This window comes from Exophiala viscosa (assembly GCF_022695815.1).
Source record: "Exophiala viscosa unplaced genomic scaffold EDD37scaffold_1, whole genome shotgun sequence".
Taxonomy (NCBI): Eukaryota; Fungi; Ascomycota; class Eurotiomycetes; order Chaetothyriales; family Herpotrichiellaceae; genus Exophiala; species Exophiala viscosa.
This window is the reverse complement of record NW_026944353.1, coordinates 3211883-3230730: the sequence shown is the minus strand read 5'-3', so window position 1 is coordinate 3230730 and position 18848 is coordinate 3211883. Positions and strand designations below refer to the sequence as shown.

The following is an 18848-nucleotide window of genomic DNA, read 5'->3' as shown; positions in this document are numbered from 1 at the left end:
GAGCTTTCGGGGTCCCAAAGTACATGATCTTTTGGAGTCGCTAATGGGGGCGCACAGTTAAAAGCGTCTTCGGTGTTTGCAATGAGGTCTTCAAAGGGGATTCGAACAGCAGGTGTGTGAGGGACGTGGTGAGAATTGCCATCTCGAGCATCCTCATTGTGCTCGTTGTCGCTCACTTGCTCTTCGCCGTCGCCAGATTGATTTTCTTTGTCCTCTTGCCCCACGGTCAATTTCTCGTCGAATGCAAATGTCTTCAGCTTCTTCCTTGACTGCGACGAGATGGCGAAAGGAGCGGAAGGCATGTTTTTATTGCCAACCGTGTATGCAAGACATGGCCAGAAAGTGGTAAGGATGAAGAACGATTGACACAGCGGTGGCTGATCTGTGTGTTTACACGGTGCGGTCTGCAGTTAGGTCGACTCGGTTAATCATCGATTGGGGCTGGAGCGACGCAAACGCGTTCGAGAAGGAACGCGTTCCAAGAGCGCGTCCACGTGATCTGATTACGAGTACGACGTCATTGTCGAATGCTCCTGAAAATACGGATACCTAGGTACGAAAGTACACAGCCTCAAATCTGTCAAGAGCAACTCGAGCAGCAAACATTCACTCTACTAGACTACACGTTTTCTCAACTTACAGACGACATGTCCTGTATGTCTTCCGTCGAACGACATTACTAGATACCAGTCAAGCCGTTCCGAGTTCATACAACGGCCTTGATAGTCGAATATGAATCGACTCTCGCTGCATCAATCGTCGTTGTTGTCCTGGAGAAGACCGCACACATTGACAAAACCTCCCGCATCCTTATGGCAGAGGCATGACAGCCTACGTGGGACTTTGACCTATCATGAAGCCCTGACCCTCCCAGATCTCAAGTCGTAATTTTACCGATATTCCAGCGTCAGCAACTTTGGCTGGGTGCATCTGGCACCAATATGTCTTACTCAGCACCTCAGTCTCCCGCCCAGTACCGTGACAGAGATGCTGACTCCAACGCTTCGCCAGCTCGGCCTTCGAAGCTACTGCGGCTTTGGCAGTTAAGCACGGAAAGGGCGTCGTCATTGCCGCCGCGGCGACTGAATTCTCCGGTCAAGAACGCTCCGCAAACCCGACCCCGTCTGCAGGAGTACTATACTTTCGACCACGCAGTGTCACTTTTCAAGTCATCAAAGAACATTGTTGTCCTCACAGGAGCTGGAATCTCGACTTCTCTGGGTGTCCCGGACTTCCGCTCCCAGAATGGGGTTTACAATCTTCTTACGGATTCGATCTACGATGACCCCCAGGAGCTTTTTCACATCGCAAATTTCAAGACAGATCCAGGCGAATTCTTCAAGCAGGCAGCGAAGGTCTTTCCTAGGATGCAAGGCCTTGTGCCAGTCAATGATGACAAGAAGAGTACCAAATCAACTGATGTTCCTCTTGTCCCGAGATATAGCGCCACACACGCGTTTCTTGCCCTGCTGCAATCAAAGGGGAAGTTGTTGACGATATATACCCAAAACATAGACGGACTTGAAGTCGCTGCTGGTCTACCCCTATCAAAAGTCATTCAATGTCACGGTACTTTAGCAACTGCCACCTGCATGAGCTGCGGGAAAAGGACTACGGCGCGGAAATACATGCCGCACGTCCGAGCTGGCAAAATTCCATTCTGTAAATGCTCCCTGGATCCGGACGTCAGGGATTCAAAGCAGCGTGGGCGAAGTGGGAAAAAGAAGCGCAAGCGGGATGACTACGAGGACACGGATGAAGAGGACGGAGAGAGCCAGAGTCAGTTTCCGAAGGGCCTAATGAAGCCAGACATGACTTTCTTTGGCGAGCCCATCTCTCAAGCCTACGAACCGCGACTGGAGGACGACAAGACAAAGGTGGATCTGCTTGTTATCATCGGCACCTCCCTCAAAGTCGAGCCTGTGAATGATATGCCTCTAATCATACCACCTAAAGTGCCACAGATATGGATCAGCAAAGACCGCTGCACACGTGACGGCGTCAAAGTAGACATTGAGCTCTTGGGAGAGTGTGACCTTATCCTCGAGGAGATTGCTCGACGAGCAGGATGGTCCACTGTGCTGCAGGAGCGACTGTGGGAAAATCGAAATACGGATGATACACAAATACCGATGGAAAAACCTAAGAAGTCTTCCGCAGCTAAGGCAAAGGAGAATCTCGAACTGCGCCCGAAGCAGCACAAGTCAACCGAACAGATGGTCCCGCCCCAGAATGGCGCCATCATAAAAACGGATGACAAGGTCTCTGACCAGGCTGTATCCCCACCTGAGAAGCACGCAGTCAGGACAGAGTCAAAGAAGATTGCTGCACATAACGGGCCATCAGACGCAGCAGAATCACGATCTGAAGCGAAATCCAACGGCACTAAACTTCCGCCTTCCAAGATTACGATCGAGCTTGAAGCAGGGCAAAGGTCGAGATGGTATGTCAGACGAGCAAAATGATGTCCCTCGGGTCGGGAGCTATTGTTACGCATTATGTTGCCTGTGCATTAATATATTAGGTATCAGGATCGGTCTGTTGGAACACGCCTGGGACGCTTTGAGGAGTCAACGCCTTCGTTATCCACACTTGTTCTCATTCGACATCATTCAAGTCGAGGTGGACTGGGTCTGTTGGGCAAAAACGGTATCATTCTTTCTTCTTAGGCATGGCCTACTCGTTTGTACGATTGTCGTGGATTCTAGCATTTTGGAATCCCGCACAACGCATGTGGGTGCCGAATGGCAAGGTCATAACCTTTGGATAGGGCTATTATCGAGAAAAGTGAGCTTCTTGACTGAAAGCTGACTCCCTGTACGAAATGAAAAATGTTCGCGTTTCTGACTCTGCATCTCTCTCGTTCTTGCAGCTTCGAATCTAGAGCAGCAATGCCAGAGGTTAAGCCTATGACTCGAATAGATCCTCCTGCCAAAATTCCGACCCAGTCTATTGCTGTGTTACCTCCCGCTTCTCGGACCCCTTTCGGAAACTCAGAGTGATGACCATAAAGGTTGAGCCTTGTCCTGTCGATGCTGAGGTGATCCATGATACCGACTCTGAAACAAGACAAAGTCTAACACGGGAGTCACTTTGTCTGTCGCATGAGAGGAGAACAGGCCCCCTAGCATCAAAGGAAGGCCGTCGATCTCCACATAGCCTCGTCGTTTCTCGTCTAGACGATTGGCTGAGCACCCAACGTTCTAAAATAGTCCATGACAGTGGTGTACACCACCAGCAGCACACCACCACCCGGACCCAATCTCAGCACCTTAGGCAAGAACCCCTTGTACAGCGCGGCAAAGCCCTCCTCCTTCATCATCGTGCCCAATCCGGGCCAAGCCCAATTATACTTGGCCACCGAGCCCGCTATCTTAGGCGAATTCTGGATCCGCGACTTGACCACATCCATCGGGGTGTTGAGTATCGTGCCGACGGTACCACCAATGGCTCCCGATGTGAAATCCGTAGCCATAGCCTTGACCTTATCCTTCTTGTCGACCGCCGGCATAAGCGCCTTGACCTGGAAAATACAACCGAAATATCCCGCGTTCCACAGAATATGTCTCCAAAGTGTGGACTCGAGGCCGTTGTACAGCGCCAGGGGACCCTCAGACTTCACAATCTTGACCACACAGTCGGCTATGCCGTTGTATTTGCCCGCGCTTGCGCGATCTTGTAATCTGATCTTGACCAGCTCGAAGGGAACCACGACAAAGGCTTCGGTCGCGCCGGCGGTGGCGCCCGTCAGGATCGCGAGAGGTTGCGTCGGTTTCTCGACGTTGAAGAGCTTGCGATAGAACACGCCCCAGGAGTCGTTGGCCGCGAATTTGGTCGCTCGTTTGGGCGCTTCCATCATGATCGGCGCGCCGATGCCGCGGTACAGTCTGGAGGGTCCTTCGTTCTTGATGATCTTCCTGAAACAGTCGCCCATGCCGGTGTAGTAGTCTTGACCTGGGACAGGTTTGCCTTGGAGTTGTCTGCATCACCACAGCCAGATTAGTCGAGATCCGAGGGCAGGGACGAGGTAGATGGGTAAGTACTGACACTCTCGTCTTGACCACGTCTAGAGGATACCTGTGAATCAGGAATGCATTAGTAAAGACAGCATCTCATGTCGTCGCAGGACACCTGTGCGCAGCGTAGCTCACATTATCAGAATCTAGGTGCCGCGTGTTAGCTTGGTCCACAGGTCCGGCGCACTTTGGGTCTCACTTACTTCAGACACACCGGCGATAGCGCCGGCGGCGAACTGGTAGCCGAAGCCCAAAGGTTTCTCCGTCGTCATCTTGGTGAGAGTGCAGAGGTCGAGGTCGAGGTCGTGTGCAGTGTGTTGCGTGCTCTATGCTACGTGCCCAAAAGCAAGGCTGCGGTCTATCGAGCGAGCAAGCTACAGTAGACTGAACGTCCAGCAACAAATAAGGGTGACTGTTCTAAAAGAGACTTGAAGGACGACACTCCACACTCAGAGTAATAAAGATAGGGACAAAATATCTCTTTTCTCCAAAAAAGCACAAAGAGAGAAAGTAGGAAACAATTATTTGACGAGAGATTCCAACGGAACGACATCGGCGGACTTGTCCCGAACAGCTGTGATAAGTAAGCTCTCCGTGGCTCTCGTAGGGCGCGGTCTCGGATTCGAGGTCGCGAAGGGTGGAGAAAGGTTGAAAATCATGGGGTTCTCCAACTGCCAGTCACCAAAACCCAAAGACTTCTCCAAGGCAGTATATCATTGGATTCGTACGGAGGGAGTATCATGAAACCAAGATGGCCTCCTACTTGTACTCAATGGTTTCTCAACAGCAATCTAAGACTCATTAACCTTGATATTGTCTCTACCTACAATACAGTCCCAACATGAGGGGGTAGAACTCTGCAAGCACTCAATGATATGGAAGAGAAAAAAACCGTCGACAAAACGAAGGGGTATCAAAGCCGAACGTGAAGGATAAGCATGCATCCTGAAATCCCACGCCCCAAACGCCGCATAACCAGGGGAACCTTCAAAAGACAGACCAGGTTTCGGAGAAAAGTGTCCCATCATCATATCCTCTCAGCATTCATCGCCTCTGTATCATGCATTTCGACCGCTCCAAGGACTGTGACTCGCCGTGTTGTATATTGTTGTTTCCCATCAGCTCCTTGAACTCTCTGTTGTGATAGCTGGCAACATCGTATAAGCTTAACCGTCTGCACATCTCTCCATTAGTTCATCTCCATAAATTCGTCTTCCTCTTTGAAGCTAATGCCCCCATGTCCGGCGCTGTGCCAGTACTGAGGTTGTCCCTGGCCATTACTTCCGCTTTGAGTACCACTGCCGCCGCTGTGGAAGCCTGGACTGAGCTCAAAATTGCTCTGCGGACTCAGACTGGGGTTCTGGACCCTGTCGCCTGCCAGGTTCGTGTGTCGAGGAACACGGAGCCCACTGCCATCCGTCCTCGTATATGAGAAAGAAGTCACGTCATTCTTCTCAATAGCGTCCACGACTTCGGACCGCATCCGTTTTTCATCATCAGTGATTTGGAATGGCCATGTGCCACCTAGAGAGGTGATGTATTGCGCCAGTTCATCTTCTTGCTGATATTTGAGATGAAGAGCCCACATCAGGTCCCTTGTCCAGCTCACTGAGCCGTTGAGAATGTCACCCTTGTTGGGTCCTTTCTCCTTTTCTTCGATGGGCAACCCAATCGTGATGTTACCTGCCGTGCTCGCAGCGCGCCGTCCCGCGGCGATTGCCAACAACGACGTGTTCGTGCTGTTAGCATTCGGAGGACTCATGCTGGTTGCACCCATTGAGGGTGACATGGGGGTATTGCTTTGCAGCTGCTTCTTGACCTTGTCATCGTCCAAGCGATGCTGTGGCACCAAATGTGACAGATCCTGTATGCGCTCGTTGATGTTGTCCCGTCGCCGCCGTTCAACAGCATTGTGAGATGCTCGTCTTCGACGCTTCTTATCCTCAGCGGAATTTGCGTTGGGCATCCCATTCTCGACCTTTGCCGGCAATGACGCGTGCTGACCAGAACCAATGGTCTCTGAGATACCAGCGTGGTGCATGCCTGTACCAGGTGACGATAAGGGAGAATCCAAGAATGAGTGGAGACTTCCAGGCGTGCTGTCATATTGACCCGACAACGTCTTAGCATGCCGATTTTGAAGATTGGGTGCTCTGATGGGTCGTCCGTTGGTCACATTGCCGCCTTCCGGAGTTCCAATGTGCAAGCCTGCCATGGCTGCCGTGCGTGGTGTCATCGGAGTCCGTTGTTGGTCCGACGACTTCCTGTTTGCCGACTGGATGCTAGGACGCTTGGCAAACTGGGAGCCTTGTAGAGGCGACATGTGCTGTGGTAGCGAATTCATGGGTCGGAACTGGTTGTAATCAAATGTGCCCAGAAAAGGACTCTGAATGGGAGGTCCGTCAGGTGTACTGGAGTAGATGTTGGACATGCGGTTTTGTTGATTCATGGAAACAGCACCAGAGTTTCTGTTATTGTTGTTGTGTTGAGGCAAGGTGGTGAAGTCATCAAGCATGGCCGGGCCATTATTGCTAAAGTCGAGACTCTCCAGCAGCTCGCTATCATCATAGCCAGAATTGCCCATGCTGAAACTTGACGACATATTGTTGCCGCCGAAGTTATAAGGCATCCCCCCAAAGTTGTTGTTCTGCATAGACAATTCAGAGGGGTCTATGCTCCCACCATCTTGGGTGTTGAATTGAGTACCGAAATTTTGCGCATTGCCATAGGTGGAGGCGGACATGAACCGGTTTGGGTTGTTGCCGAAGTCATCCGGCTCGCTTTTGATGAAGGGCATGGCTCCCGAGGAATGACTCATAGTCTGGGATGAAAGGGCGGAAGCTCCTAGATGAGATGAATGTGTGGTGTAGTGGTGGCGTTGTATAGGAATATGATTTGCACTGAACGAGGCTGGGTACTATACGGCCATGTCCATCGCAAGGCTTTCTGATCGGGTGCGCGCTCGTGGGGGAAACGTGGCCGGATGTAATGCCGGGTCTGTGATCAAGCTGACTGTAAGGGAGTCTGAAGCAGTGTTGACGAGCTTCTCAGACCGAGGCGTTGATCATGTGTGACGTTGAGCTCCGTCAATTAGATTGTAAGGCTGACTGCAGAATGCACTGTAAGCAGTGACACGCTCGTTCGGCCTGATTCCGTCCTCTAGTCGTAAAGGCGAGGTATGGTATATAATCGACTGGTCTGAGGCGTGATCCTTATACACAGGTTGACTCGAACTAGTCGCGCAGTTGTGCGCTCGATCGTACACAGTGGGTGTGAGATATGACTTCACTCCGATTGATGGTGTGCCGCCTTGGGCCGCCTCTTCAATCACTTCTCGCAAACTCTGACACTCAGGCCCGATAGAACGCAAGTGACTGTAAGTCCAGCAAGGTAGATAATGCGCTCAGCGTGGGATGATGGTCGTGGAGGACGGATTGGCGGATGTTGTTGACGCACACCGACAATTCGACACGCGGGAATGTGGTTCGGAGGTGGGAGGAGGGGCTCGGTCAAGAGGTCGAGGGGCGATGCGGTTTTGGACGGGAGGCGAGCTGTAGCTTGGGTGGGTATGCTCAATTGGCGAGAGGAACTTTGTTTGTGGCAGGAAGGGACACAGTGTTCGGTGAGCTTGCGGCCTTGTAGAGGGTGTCAATAGATTGTGGCAGTGACTATGAGAGAGAGTCCGAGGCCGATATTGCCGCTTCGAAAAGGGAGACGCAGACGCACACGCCGCCTTGATTTGAGGCTTGACCTGTAAATGGAAACACTGGCGCCGCCGCCAATTGGAACTCAACCTCGACCTCAGGCGATAACTTCGCCTTGGCACGGGGTCCGGGCTTGGCTTGAGGCGTCAACCTCGAGGTGGACAGACAATGATTGGTTTCTTTGTGCTGTTCCGCAATGACAGTTGGTGATGGAGTCCGGGTGGTTAAATGGTGAGCTGCCACGTAACAAAGTATCTTTACATGTAGATCTTCCGGATAAGAGTGGAAGAAATTGATGAACCGCCAATGAGTCAGGTCTTTTGGGAGTGCCAATCCACGAACGAAACGGAGAAGAGCTGTCCTCGCTACGTCCGGCAGGGTCACTAACTTAGGCATGCCCTTTATATACGTGTTATGCAAGGCTATCTGCCGCATATTCCCACAACAGCCCTTCCAAACTGGTTTGCGTCTGCATTCCATCCATTGCTCACTCTATCAGGCGCAGCCCCATGAGCGGCGAGGGTCGGCAAGCCAATCGTTTGGAAATCCGGCATGGCTTGGACCCTTTAGTCGAGCGTATTGGTCTGCCAGAAGGCAGGAGGGCAAGGCGACAGTGAAATGGGAATTTCTAGCTGGAATACATGCTTGCCAAATGCCATAACTGTCTCGGGTGCCAGTACAAGATGGGTCATGTTGGTAAGCTCAGAGCATATTCCGCCCACATAGCCTTGTACCAATACACCCTTCCAACCTATCAATCCCCCACCAGCCTCATGCATGACTTGAATATCAAGTAGTCATGATCCCAGTAGTAGATCATCCGGGATGGGTCAATGCAGGTCAAGTGCTCTTGAGAGATCATTTGTCAAGCCCGAGTATCAGCCACACCTCGATTGCGGTGTGCGCCATCAAGGCCCATGAAGTACGTATTCTTTTTCCGGAATGGCATACGAATTCCTGTCATCACGCGTGTCAAACTGTAGATGCTTCAACTCGCCCCGGACAAGGCTTCAAGCCCTATTGCAACATGATCGGGGTTGTTGAGAGTCTCAGTTTTCGTCGGATCAGTTGTGCAACATTACACGGCATCGATCAGAAGCAACTCCTCAAACACAAGTTCGTCCTTTTGCGTGGTTCAAAGCTCTGGCGGTTGTCTGCATGGTTCATGCAAACGCCACGGCCGCATACCGCGGGGCCTTTGGAACCCCTCCTTTGAGGTGACTGTGGGTGTGGGCATACAGTTCTAGCTGAAAGCTGTCCGAATGGTCCGTACCGATGCCTGCTGCCGTCAGGCTTTCTGGCCGGGTAACGTACAGTCGTCTAGCTACTTAGTGAGGCTTTTTAGCTCCGGACAGGTCCCATGCATCATGCATCTCAGAATGGTGAGTCAGTTCGAATTCGGTCTGATGTTGGATGGAGTGCGCGTGTACGCGCTGTGTCTTGTTCGTGACCAGGGTGATGATGGTCATTATGCAAGTGATATGTACATGAAGGAGTAAGAGAACCGGGCGTGATTGGAGGTCTTTTGCCATTGGCTTTAATCAACCAAGTTTTTAGTCCAACGGTGGCAGGTTTGATCTGCGGCCCGCTTGTCCACATTGGAGAACACCTCAACCTCTTCGAAGCAGCCTGCTCTCCCTGGCACCTCGATCCAAAATTCCTCGCCCATATGCCTGGCCTGTCCACGGTCACCGTCAACTCCTCCGAACATCTCGACCCGTGCACGAAAGAATCCCTTGCTGCCTCTTGAACCTTCGGTGAACCCCGCTCGCAAACGAACCTAGACATCATCCTGCAAGCATCCGGAACACGCTCTACTGCCTCCACCCCCGTCTGGGTCTCTACACAGACGTTCAATGCTCGCACCTCTCAGTTTGCCTGCAACTAGGGTCACCCTTCCGTCCCACTAGCTTCGATCGTCTGCAGAGCCCGCGTCGAGACCTGTTAAACCACAAGCAGCATACCTGATTCTGCAAGAAACATTCTTCTAGCCTCCACTTCGACGTCGCTCAGCCTTTGAAAAAGATACAGAGTTTTTGGGCTCTGAGATTTCCTATCAGCCTTGGGGAGCCTCTAGCGCGTACACCAGCCATCTTGGCCTTTGGACGAGAACACTTGAGTCTGATTACAAGTCACTAGACGAGAAGGGAAAGCCTGAAAGGGTAGAGTGACCAGTCAACATGACTTCTTCTGCCTTTCGAGACTCGCTGAATTCCTTGGGTTGGTCGAGAAGAGATCCGGATGTGCCGGCTAATACATCCTCCTCGACTCCCATTCTGTCAACTCTTTCGTCGCTGAACCCTTTTGCACGGGGAGGCTATGTCCAGTTGCCCACACATGAGGCGCCAGGCGCACCCTTACCTGCACCCACGAGGAGAGAAGAAGAGGAGGGGTGGTTTGCTCGTAAGTCCGCGATGCGCACATTGCTACATACCAGCTCGGGAGCTGCCCAAGCCGCGAGCATACTGACTATTCTGTCTCGATAGTGAGTCGATGGGACCGACTACTCATTTTCGGTGGATGCAATGTTGCCGCATTGGCATGTTTTATTATCTGTTTCGCCTTGTTTCCGGTCCTTTCGCTGCGGCCTCGAAAATTCGCTATTCTGTAGGTGTTTCCTACCTTTTCCTTTCTTAGCATGGCTACACACCACTACGATCTAGTCGGAATGGCCATGTGACGGCGCGTAACCCCATGATGATGTCAGCTCTTCTACATCCAGAATGCTGCTCATACCGGGGATGCACCATTGCCCATTGACCTTGGATTGGTTTCCATTTTGGCAACTAAGGGCTTGAAATTGTGCATGTGTCTGGATCGAGATGTATGTGTGGCTGACGCGTCTTGATAGGTGGTCTGTCGGCTCCCTGCTGTTCATCGCATCATGGGCGTTTTTGATGGGCCCATACCAGTATGCCGTGCATCTGATATCTGGGCCCCGATTGCCCTTCACTGCGGCTTACTTTGGCTCCATTGTGATGACCATCTATTTTGCAGTCGGAGTATGTTTTCGAGTCCATTTGACCCCTAGTCACCCCGGTTGCTGACTTATATCTTCAGCTCCACTCGACCATTTTGACACTATTTTCGTCCATCATCCAGCTGGTGGCGTTGTTGTGGTATCTAGTCAGCTACTTCCCAATGGGAAGCACCGGTCTGCGATTTGCGGCCCGGGTAGGAGGGAGCCGGGTAACCGCGTGGATGAATGACTGAAAGACTTCAGGCTGATCGCAGACATCTTCAGATACCCCTGAACCCTGTAGATTGCAGGTTGATCCATAGAGGTTCATGCTTGTTATCGCGCCACCCATTCGTCGTGGGATGTGGTATGCGTCGATGTTTCCGAAAAGGGTCACAAGGGTCTCAAGCCTGGCCTTAACAATCACTGCATTCGTCTTCGAACGTCGCGTTCCTCATTGCCAACCCCTCTGACCGCGTCCGTGATCAACTCGCGCAATTCCCTCTGGCCCTCCTCCGTGTTGAAATTCTCCTTGGCAGCGAGCTCTTCTATCCTCCTCCTAAACTCTGGGTCTGGCTCTTGCTCGATGCCGTTAGCCGATGCATTTGCCGCTGTGTCGATATTTATGGTCACATTAGGTGGTGGTGGTGGTGGGATACGTTGTGTCGCATCATTCGGAACAGGACCACTCCGGTTAGAAGCGGCATCGGTGCTTTGATTCTGGTGAGAAAGCGTTTGAAGGTACTCTGCAACGTCCGGGAATTCCTCTTCGGATACGAATTTCTTTGCGGCCGTCATACCTTCGTCGTTCTGTACGCCAACATCAACGTGTAGTTCTTCCACCAGACACTTTGCGGCTTCCACAGTCTCCACAACGAACAAGCAAGTCTCCCCATCTTCATCTTTAAGGTTGATGTCGACCCCAAACTCGTTGATCAGTGATCGCAAAAGGTCGAGGTGATTATAGGATGCGGCAGCATGTAGCAGAGAATAACCATGTGCATCTTGGGCAGAGGCAAGTTCAGGTTTTGCTCGCAGGACGGGCAATAGTCGAGGGTCAGGGTCGGGAGTGACCGCGGCCTGGAGGAACGGGTTTAGGTCAGACATGGCGACGGTGCAGGAATGTCCTGGCCGATCAAAGGCTTTATTTTCGCTGTCGGACTCTGTAGGCAATAGAGTAATATCTTTCAGAGTGGTGAGTGCTTCGATGGTGTGACGCCAATACAGCACTTGGATTGTCGACACTCCACAGCACTGTGCTGTTCGTAGGCCACAAAAAACTGCGGTCCAAATTATTGAGTCATGGCAGGGTCCGCAAGCATTTTATTGGTGGTCAATCTGCAGTGCCTTACCTGACTGGCGAAGGCAAGGCTGACCCGGAGCCCAATCCTTCAATTTTCAACTGAGATAGAGGTGTGCAGTGCGGCCTCGATATAAAATCAGAATTGATCTCACACACTATTGCGACTGGACTGTCAAGGAAGATTGTGAGTCATTGGTACTTGCAGAGGACTCATTGAGAGGAGGAGTGCCTGCGTCGAGTGCAGTGTTCTTGCCATGATTTAATTGTCTTTTGTCCCTCTCTTCAACACTCTCACTTGCACTTTGGCTTTTGATCCCGGACTTTCAACCACACCTTTAGTTGAGCCTTCGAAGTAGTTCTTTGCAAGGTTGAAAGCATCATACTTTACAATTCGGCATCCTGCCCACTCACCCAGCTGCTCCTTTCACCACTGCCCTGTTCAAGACGCCCTTCATCATGGGCCAAGATCCACATCAAATAGCCGAGCTTTGCAACGCGCTTGAAGCCAACAAAGGCAAAGGCCGAGGTGGTGGTGGTGGTGGTAAGAAGGGGTTTTCTTGCAAAAAGACGACCTTTGCCGTTGCAGGCTCAAACATCACCGTCGACTCGTGGCGTTTCAACGATTGGGATTATAAACGAGACGACCTTCCCACCTATGCACGAGGGCTTTTCACCACCAAGAAATCTGACGGCACTCCAGAAATAGCCATTCGTGGGTACGACAAGTTCTTCAATGTCGACGAAGTCCCAAGCACAAAGTGGCACAACATTGGGCATGACACCACCGGTCCCTACGAGCTTAGCGTCAAGGAGAACGGGTGCATCATCTTCATGTCTGGTCTTGAAGACGGTACACTACTAGTCTGCAGTAAGCATTCCACTGGAGCACGTTCCGATGTCGAAGTGAGCCATGCCATGACTGGGGAGAAATGGGTCAAGAGACATCTAGAAAGCGTGGGCAAGACCACAAGAGATCTTGCACGCGCACTGAGAGAGATGAACGTCACCGCTGTTGCTGAGCTTTGCGACGATGATTTCGAGGAACATGTTCTCGAGTACCCTCCAGAGATGGCGGGTCTATACCTCCATGGACTCAACTTCAACCTCCCCGAGTTCGCCACCTTGTCCGGTCCAGAAGTACACGAATTCGCAGACAAGTGGGGTATGAGAAAGGCTCAATACGTAATTATTCAGACCCTGGACGAAGTCAAACAGTTCCTGGCCAAGTGCGCCGAGACAGGATCATGGGAGGGAAGAGATACTGAAGGATTTGTGGTCAGATGCAAGCTGAGAAGTAAGACGGCGTCGCTCTCTCCAGACTGGTTTTTCAAGTACAAGTTCGAAGAACCGTATCTGATGTACCGCCAGTGGCGGGAGTGCACCAAGGCTGTCATCGCTAGAAAGCCACCGAAGTTCAAGAAGCACAAGAAAATCACGGAGGAATATTTACTGTACGCGAGACGTCAATTGGCCAAGGATCCCTCTCTCGGTCAAGCCTACAACCAGAATCATGGCATCATCAAGATGCGGGACGGCTTTCTGGCAGAGATTGGACAGAAAGGATCGGACATCATCGCTCAAGAGAAGGAAGAAGGAGGTGGACATGCAGAAAATGGCCATCAGGTCTCCAATATTGTGCTGGTTCCTATCGCAACTATCGGCTGCGGCAAGACCACGGTTGCGACTGCGCTGGTGAAGCTCTTCGACTTTGGTCACGTCCAGAACGACAACATCGAGGGTAAGAGAGACCGACCTCAGCGATTTGCCTACGCAGTTACCAGCGAAATGTCATCGCACAAGGTTGTCATCGCAGACCGGAACAATCACCAGAAGCGAGAGCGGCAGCAAATCATAGAAGATATCAGCAAGGTGATCCCGGAAGCGCGCTTCGTGGCTCTGCACTATGTCCATGAGCCCAAAGACCGTATGCTGGACGAGATCCGCACAGTCACCCGTCACCGAGTGCTCGAGCGAGGGGATAACCATCAGACTATCCGAGCTGGAAGTAAAAGCCAGGATGAGATCATCTCAATCATGGAAGGTTTTCTCCAGCGATTCCAAGGTTGCGACACCAGCTCACCGCCAGACTCTGATTTTGACGAGGTGATTAACTTGGATGTCTCGGCTTCATCATTAGAGAACCTGGAAACAGTCATCACCCACCTGTACAACGCATATCCAGGACTGCTGCCAGATGAGATGCCTGGAGACAAGGAGATGCAAGAGGCGATAAACTTTGCAATGGGACATGAAGTGACGACCAAGCACGACCTGTCCTTCAACAAACCTGACAAGAAGCACAAGAACCAGAACCAGAATCAAAGCCGGAACTCGAAGACACCGCCACAGGAAAAGTCCTTTAGCCCCGACCAGCTTATTGGTAAACTCGAATACTTTGGTGTACCAGTCTCAGCCACTCAGATTAACTCCATACTTGGCTCGATGTTTGACAAGACGGATGCCGAGGAAGCAAAGATGTATCGGATGCTGAAGCAGTCACGCCGTATACAGGGAGAATTCCACGTCACACTGATACATCGTGCTTCGGCCACGCAACAAGATATGTGGCAGATGTGGCAGATGTATACAGAGACTTTCCGGACGGCCCTGGAGAACAAGAAGCTTACCGACAAGAGTGAGCTGACACCAAGCCTTGGTCCTGCACGCGTCAAGCTGGAGAGACTGGTCTGGGACGATCGTATCATGGCATTTGTAGTTCGACTTTACCCTGCAGAGGGTGGTCCTATGTGGTCCAGCGCCAATGCCATTCCACACATCACGATTGGCACGTCAAGACCGGAGGTGAAGCCAGTGGAAAGCAACCAGCTTCTTGCAAGATGGGAAACCGGCGACACGAGTGGAGGCCCGATCCACGATAAGGAGGTGCCTGGCGGAGTGATCTTGGAGGGAGCAGTCAAACCGGTCTTGCAGCGCAATGCTCTTGGGAAGTAAAGGTCATGCGATGTGGAGGATGAGCGAAAGTGTAGAGGTCGTTCAGCCCAACATCACATGAATGGTCTGGAGGCCCACCACGTCACATCGTGGGAGCTGTACAATAAGTCTAGGGCTGACAAAGGATTCGCAAGCAAGCGTAGAGAAAATCATTCACAGCATAGTGTATGTATACTGTTTTAGTATCAGTCCAAGCGAGCACAGCGTCATGTAACAGACAGCTACCAAGTATTTCATGGACAGTGAATGAATCGCAGTTCCAAAAGAATCTTCCTGAGTGGACGATTCACTGTCACGAGAATTGGTGGTTGCCCGGCAGCCACTTTTAGCACTTTTAGCGAGAGGTCGACAACAACGCCAGCAGGCGCGACGGACGTGCCGCCTCCACTGTGGATGGAATTGTTAGAGAGAGAGACAGCTGCTTCCAATTCATCGCTTCTTTTTCTTTCGACCTTTCTTGTTATTCTCACCACCAACCACTTTACCTTTATTCTCTCTGCTGTGCATCGCGCATCTGAACAACAAGGTCACCCTTAGGAGACATCCATTCATCTTTGCAGTGCTACAATCAGCATTACCTTCTTGTCCATTACCCGTAAACTAGTTGAAACTGCGGGGCGATTTGAAGCTACTCGCGCCTCTCCGAAGAAAAAGACAAAGACGCCCGGTTGCCAAGGACAAAACAACAGTGCCCAGCTCCACTCCCTAACTGTCTGTCGCCCTTCTTAGGCTCTTACTGATTGCACGCCTGCACCCAGTACCATCACAACCAGAAAACCATACCACCATACACAACTATCTTCTGTTGTACTTGTACTTCAGTCCACCCACACACACACACACCCGTACGACACCACATCACACCTTTTCGACGCCCTTTCCAGACGTTCCTCTCTGCACATTCTGGGGAGCTTCGATCTGGTCAATTGGTTCTGGACAACAGTCTCGCGACCCGCGTCTTTCGTCCTACCATATTTGCCATTTCGGCCCTCACTTCACTTCACTTGCACGTTCACGACGCGCCATAGCAACCTCGTGTTTACCTCACAAACCAGCACACTGGGTCTTCACGGGACACTGGAACACGGCATCTCTTTGCAATAAACCCACCAAGCTTGACATTCGCAATCTTGAGCCAACTCCATCTGACACGGTCGAAAGAGCTCGTGCGTCATTCCCCAATCAGATTGAATTCCTTCCACATATCAATGCTAACTCGGTCTGGAACACAGCTACGTGAACTCCTTCTCTACTCGATCAAGCAACCTTCTCGTCCTTTGAATCACTCTTTAACAGTGTTGAACCGCCATAACGGCGTCACTCATCCAAGATGCCTGTCGTGAGTATTCTCCTGCGCCCGCGCCTCCCTTGCACTTTAACACGCGTGCCTGTCAACACGTACTGACCCACTCGCAGTCTCGCACCCGACAGCGAGTAGTTAACAATGAAAACGATGAGAACAACGCTGTCCATTCTACGCGTCTCACACGTGCCAAAGCTGCTGGTCTATCCAATACTGAAGACACCTCAATGGCGAAGAAGCCTCTCCAGACAAAGAAGTCCACAACCACCACGGCGACCGGAACACAGAGAAGACGTGCATTGGGAGACGTGACCAACGCCGCCAAGGGGGTCGAAGTTGTTCAGGAGGGAAAGAAGGCCGTTGCGGGCAAGGTTGGACTACAATCCAAGGCGGCACAACCCACTACTGGTGGTGTCCAGAAGCTGTCGAGAACCAATTCGTCCAGAGCTGCCTTGGGCGTCAAGGACAATAATGTCAAACCTAAAGCTGCCTCAGAGTTGAAGAAGCCTGGCAGTGGCTCGGGCATCCTGGGCAACAAGAGACGGACGACACAGACATCAACCACCACCGCTCCCTCGTCAAAGGATGCCACCCCAGAGGTTGAACAGCCACTCCGAAAGAAGCAGGCCACAGAAGAAGCCGTTGAAGAGGCGGCGCAGAGCGACGACACCTACGATATCGTTGCCGACCTTGATGCAGAAGACATTGACGATCCCTCTATGTGTGCCGAATACGTTCGTGAAATCTTCGACTATTACCGTGCTCTGGAAGATGTTACCGCCCCCAATCCTACCTATATGGATCATCAAGACGACCTGGAATGGAAGATGAGAGGCATTCTCATCGACTGGCTGATTGAGGTTCACACTCGCTTTCGACTATTGCCCGAGACCTTGTTCCTTGCCGTCAACATCGTCGATAGGTTCCTGTCACAGAAGGTCGTCCCTCTTGACAAGCTCCAACTCGTCGGCATCACTGCCATGTTCATCGCCTCCAAGTATGAAGAGGTCCTCTCTCCACACGTTGGCAACTTTGTCCATGTTGCTGATGATGGCTTCACCGTCGACGAAGTCCTCAGTGCGGAGCGTTATACCCTGTCGACCCTCAAGTATGACCTGAGTTATCCCAACCCAATGAACTTCTTGAGACGAATCTCCAAGGCCGATAACTACGACATCCAGACCCGCACCCTCGGAAAGTACTTCATGGAGATCAGTCTCGTCGACCACCGCTTCTTGGAGTACAAACAGAGTCATATTGCTGCCGCCGCAATGTACCTTGCTCGCATGATACTTGAACGTGGTGAATGGGTATGTGTCCGACTTGATGATGCCTAAACATGAACTAATCCTCGCAGGACGCAACCCTGACCAAGTTCGCTGGCTACTCAGAGGACGACATCCTTCCGGTTTTCGACCTCATGGTTGACTATCTTCAAGCACCTGTCGCTCATGAAGCCTTGTTTAAGAAATACGCAAGCAAGAAATTCCTCAAGGGTAAGCTAGTCTCCATTCAATATGTTACTTCAAAGCTTATATTTCATAGCATCAATCATGTCAAGAAAGTGGGCCAAGGACTACGGTGCAACCCACGGAAACGGTGCCTCACTCACCGGCGTCAAGATTGCACAATAGCTGTCACATCCACACCCTTACCTGCTTTGAAGACTGGACGCCCGATAGGTCCTTTTCTGGAAAGCGCCTGCGACATGTTCGACAACACAGCAACTTTTTTAGGGAAGGCCATGTTTCATGTCTTCATCATCCCCTTACGATCGAAAATGATATCCCACATAGAATACCAATCCAGCATCATTATCACCATATCAATAATTCTGTCACCCATCAGCACAGACGGAGCGCTTCGAAGTCGGCGTCATACATTGACTTTGCGAGCTTCAACTTGCTCATTCATGGGAAGCAATCCCACCTACAACCATATCAGGATGATCCTGAATTCTGTGATTGTCAAGCACTGCAACGGCGTTTGGAAAAGCACGAGCTGTGATTTAGCCCAGCTCGCGAATGAAATTTCATGGTTATGGCGAAAGGGCGTCATATGATGGGCGGTTGAAACATTGTCTTCGAGTAAATCCGTTGTTTGAGATCAACATTGAAATGCACATGGCGACAGGCGCAAGGGGAAAAGCATATGCTTGGGACGGGCATGCAGAAGGACAGGAAGCTCCTTGGATCCCGAGCTATGGTATCAATGGCCATCACATGGTTTCGGAGTATTATTGCTTGCAATGATGAGTTATCCTTTGTACTTAGGGAGCCCTTGCTAGTGTGCCTGCTTTTGTATGCTAGTTTTGCCTATCCACTGGCAGCATCACTATGTAGGCTCAAACCTGCCAACCAGATGAGACGAATCTGCGACAGTGAGATCTCGCCGATGCTTTTCTCTACGTCGTTTGTGGCTGATGCGCCGACAGCCGTCTGTGGTTGGCCATTGGGTATAAATAGACTACCCCAAGTCGGACAGACTTAGTTGTCCTGGTATACGCGACTACTGCAAGTGCGTTGCAGGTCAGTCAGTAGACGGACCAGATGTTGCTGGCGGATGGTGGCTGGACAGGTGCCATCGGACAACGACGTTGGGTGACCGTATT

At 51.4% G+C, this 18848-nt stretch overlaps 6 protein-coding genes across 6 annotated transcripts; 3 read left to right on the top strand and 3 right to left on the bottom strand.

Moving 5' to 3' along the window:
* The first annotated feature begins 838 nt into the window (after nucleotides 1-838).
* On the top strand, nucleotides 839-2820 carry EDD37DRAFT_60338 (NAD-dependent histone deacetylase SIR2). The gene has a single exon (XM_062814641.1). It carries the CDS (start codon nucleotides 942-944, stop codon nucleotides 2463-2465), a length of 1524 nt encoding a protein of 507 aa, XP_062675511.1. The 5' UTR covers nucleotides 839-941; the 3' UTR covers nucleotides 2466-2820.
* On the bottom strand, nucleotides 2821-4706 carry EDD37DRAFT_60337 (MC family mitochondrial carrier protein). Its single transcript, XM_062814638.1, has 4 exons — nucleotides 4220-4706; nucleotides 4152-4162; nucleotides 4048-4077; nucleotides 2821-3980 (listed from the first exon to the last, which is right to left on the bottom strand). The coding sequence occupies exons 1-4, from the start codon at nucleotides 4286-4288 to the stop codon at nucleotides 3176-3178; spliced, it is 915 nt and encodes a 304-aa protein (XP_062675510.1). The 5' UTR covers nucleotides 4289-4706; the 3' UTR covers nucleotides 2821-3175.
* Nucleotides 4707-5126: 420 nt separating this feature from the next.
* Nucleotides 5127-7146, bottom strand: EDD37DRAFT_60376 (uncharacterized protein). Its single transcript, XM_062814680.1, has one exon. The coding sequence runs from the start codon at nucleotides 6832-6834 to the stop codon at nucleotides 5206-5208; it is 1629 nt and encodes a 542-aa protein (XP_062675509.1). The 5' UTR covers nucleotides 6835-7146; the 3' UTR covers nucleotides 5127-5205.
* Nucleotides 7147-10934: 3788 nt separating this feature from the next.
* EDD37DRAFT_60673 (uncharacterized protein) lies at nucleotides 10935-12068 on the bottom strand. The gene has a single exon (XM_062814917.1). The coding sequence runs from the start codon at nucleotides 11784-11786 to the stop codon at nucleotides 11103-11105; it is 684 nt and encodes a 227-aa protein (XP_062675508.1). The 5' UTR covers nucleotides 11787-12068; the 3' UTR covers nucleotides 10935-11102.
* A 12-nt stretch (nucleotides 12069-12080) lies between these two features.
* On the top strand, nucleotides 12081-15177 carry EDD37DRAFT_617488 (TRL1 protein). Its single transcript, XM_062815734.1, has one exon. It carries the CDS (start codon nucleotides 12439-12441, stop codon nucleotides 14932-14934), a length of 2496 nt encoding a protein of 831 aa, XP_062675507.1. The 5' UTR covers nucleotides 12081-12438; the 3' UTR covers nucleotides 14935-15177.
* Nucleotides 15178-15868: 691 nt separating this feature from the next.
* EDD37DRAFT_60258 (G2/mitotic-specific cyclin-B) lies at nucleotides 15869-18130 on the top strand. Its single transcript, XM_062814624.1, has 5 exons — nucleotides 15869-16100; nucleotides 16167-16273; nucleotides 16351-17547; nucleotides 17595-17733; nucleotides 17783-18130. Exons 2-5 carry the CDS (start codon nucleotides 16265-16267, stop codon nucleotides 17869-17871), a joined length of 1434 nt encoding a protein of 477 aa, XP_062675506.1. The 5' UTR covers nucleotides 15869-16100; nucleotides 16167-16264; the 3' UTR covers nucleotides 17872-18130.
* Nucleotides 18131-18848: the final 718 nt, after the last annotated feature.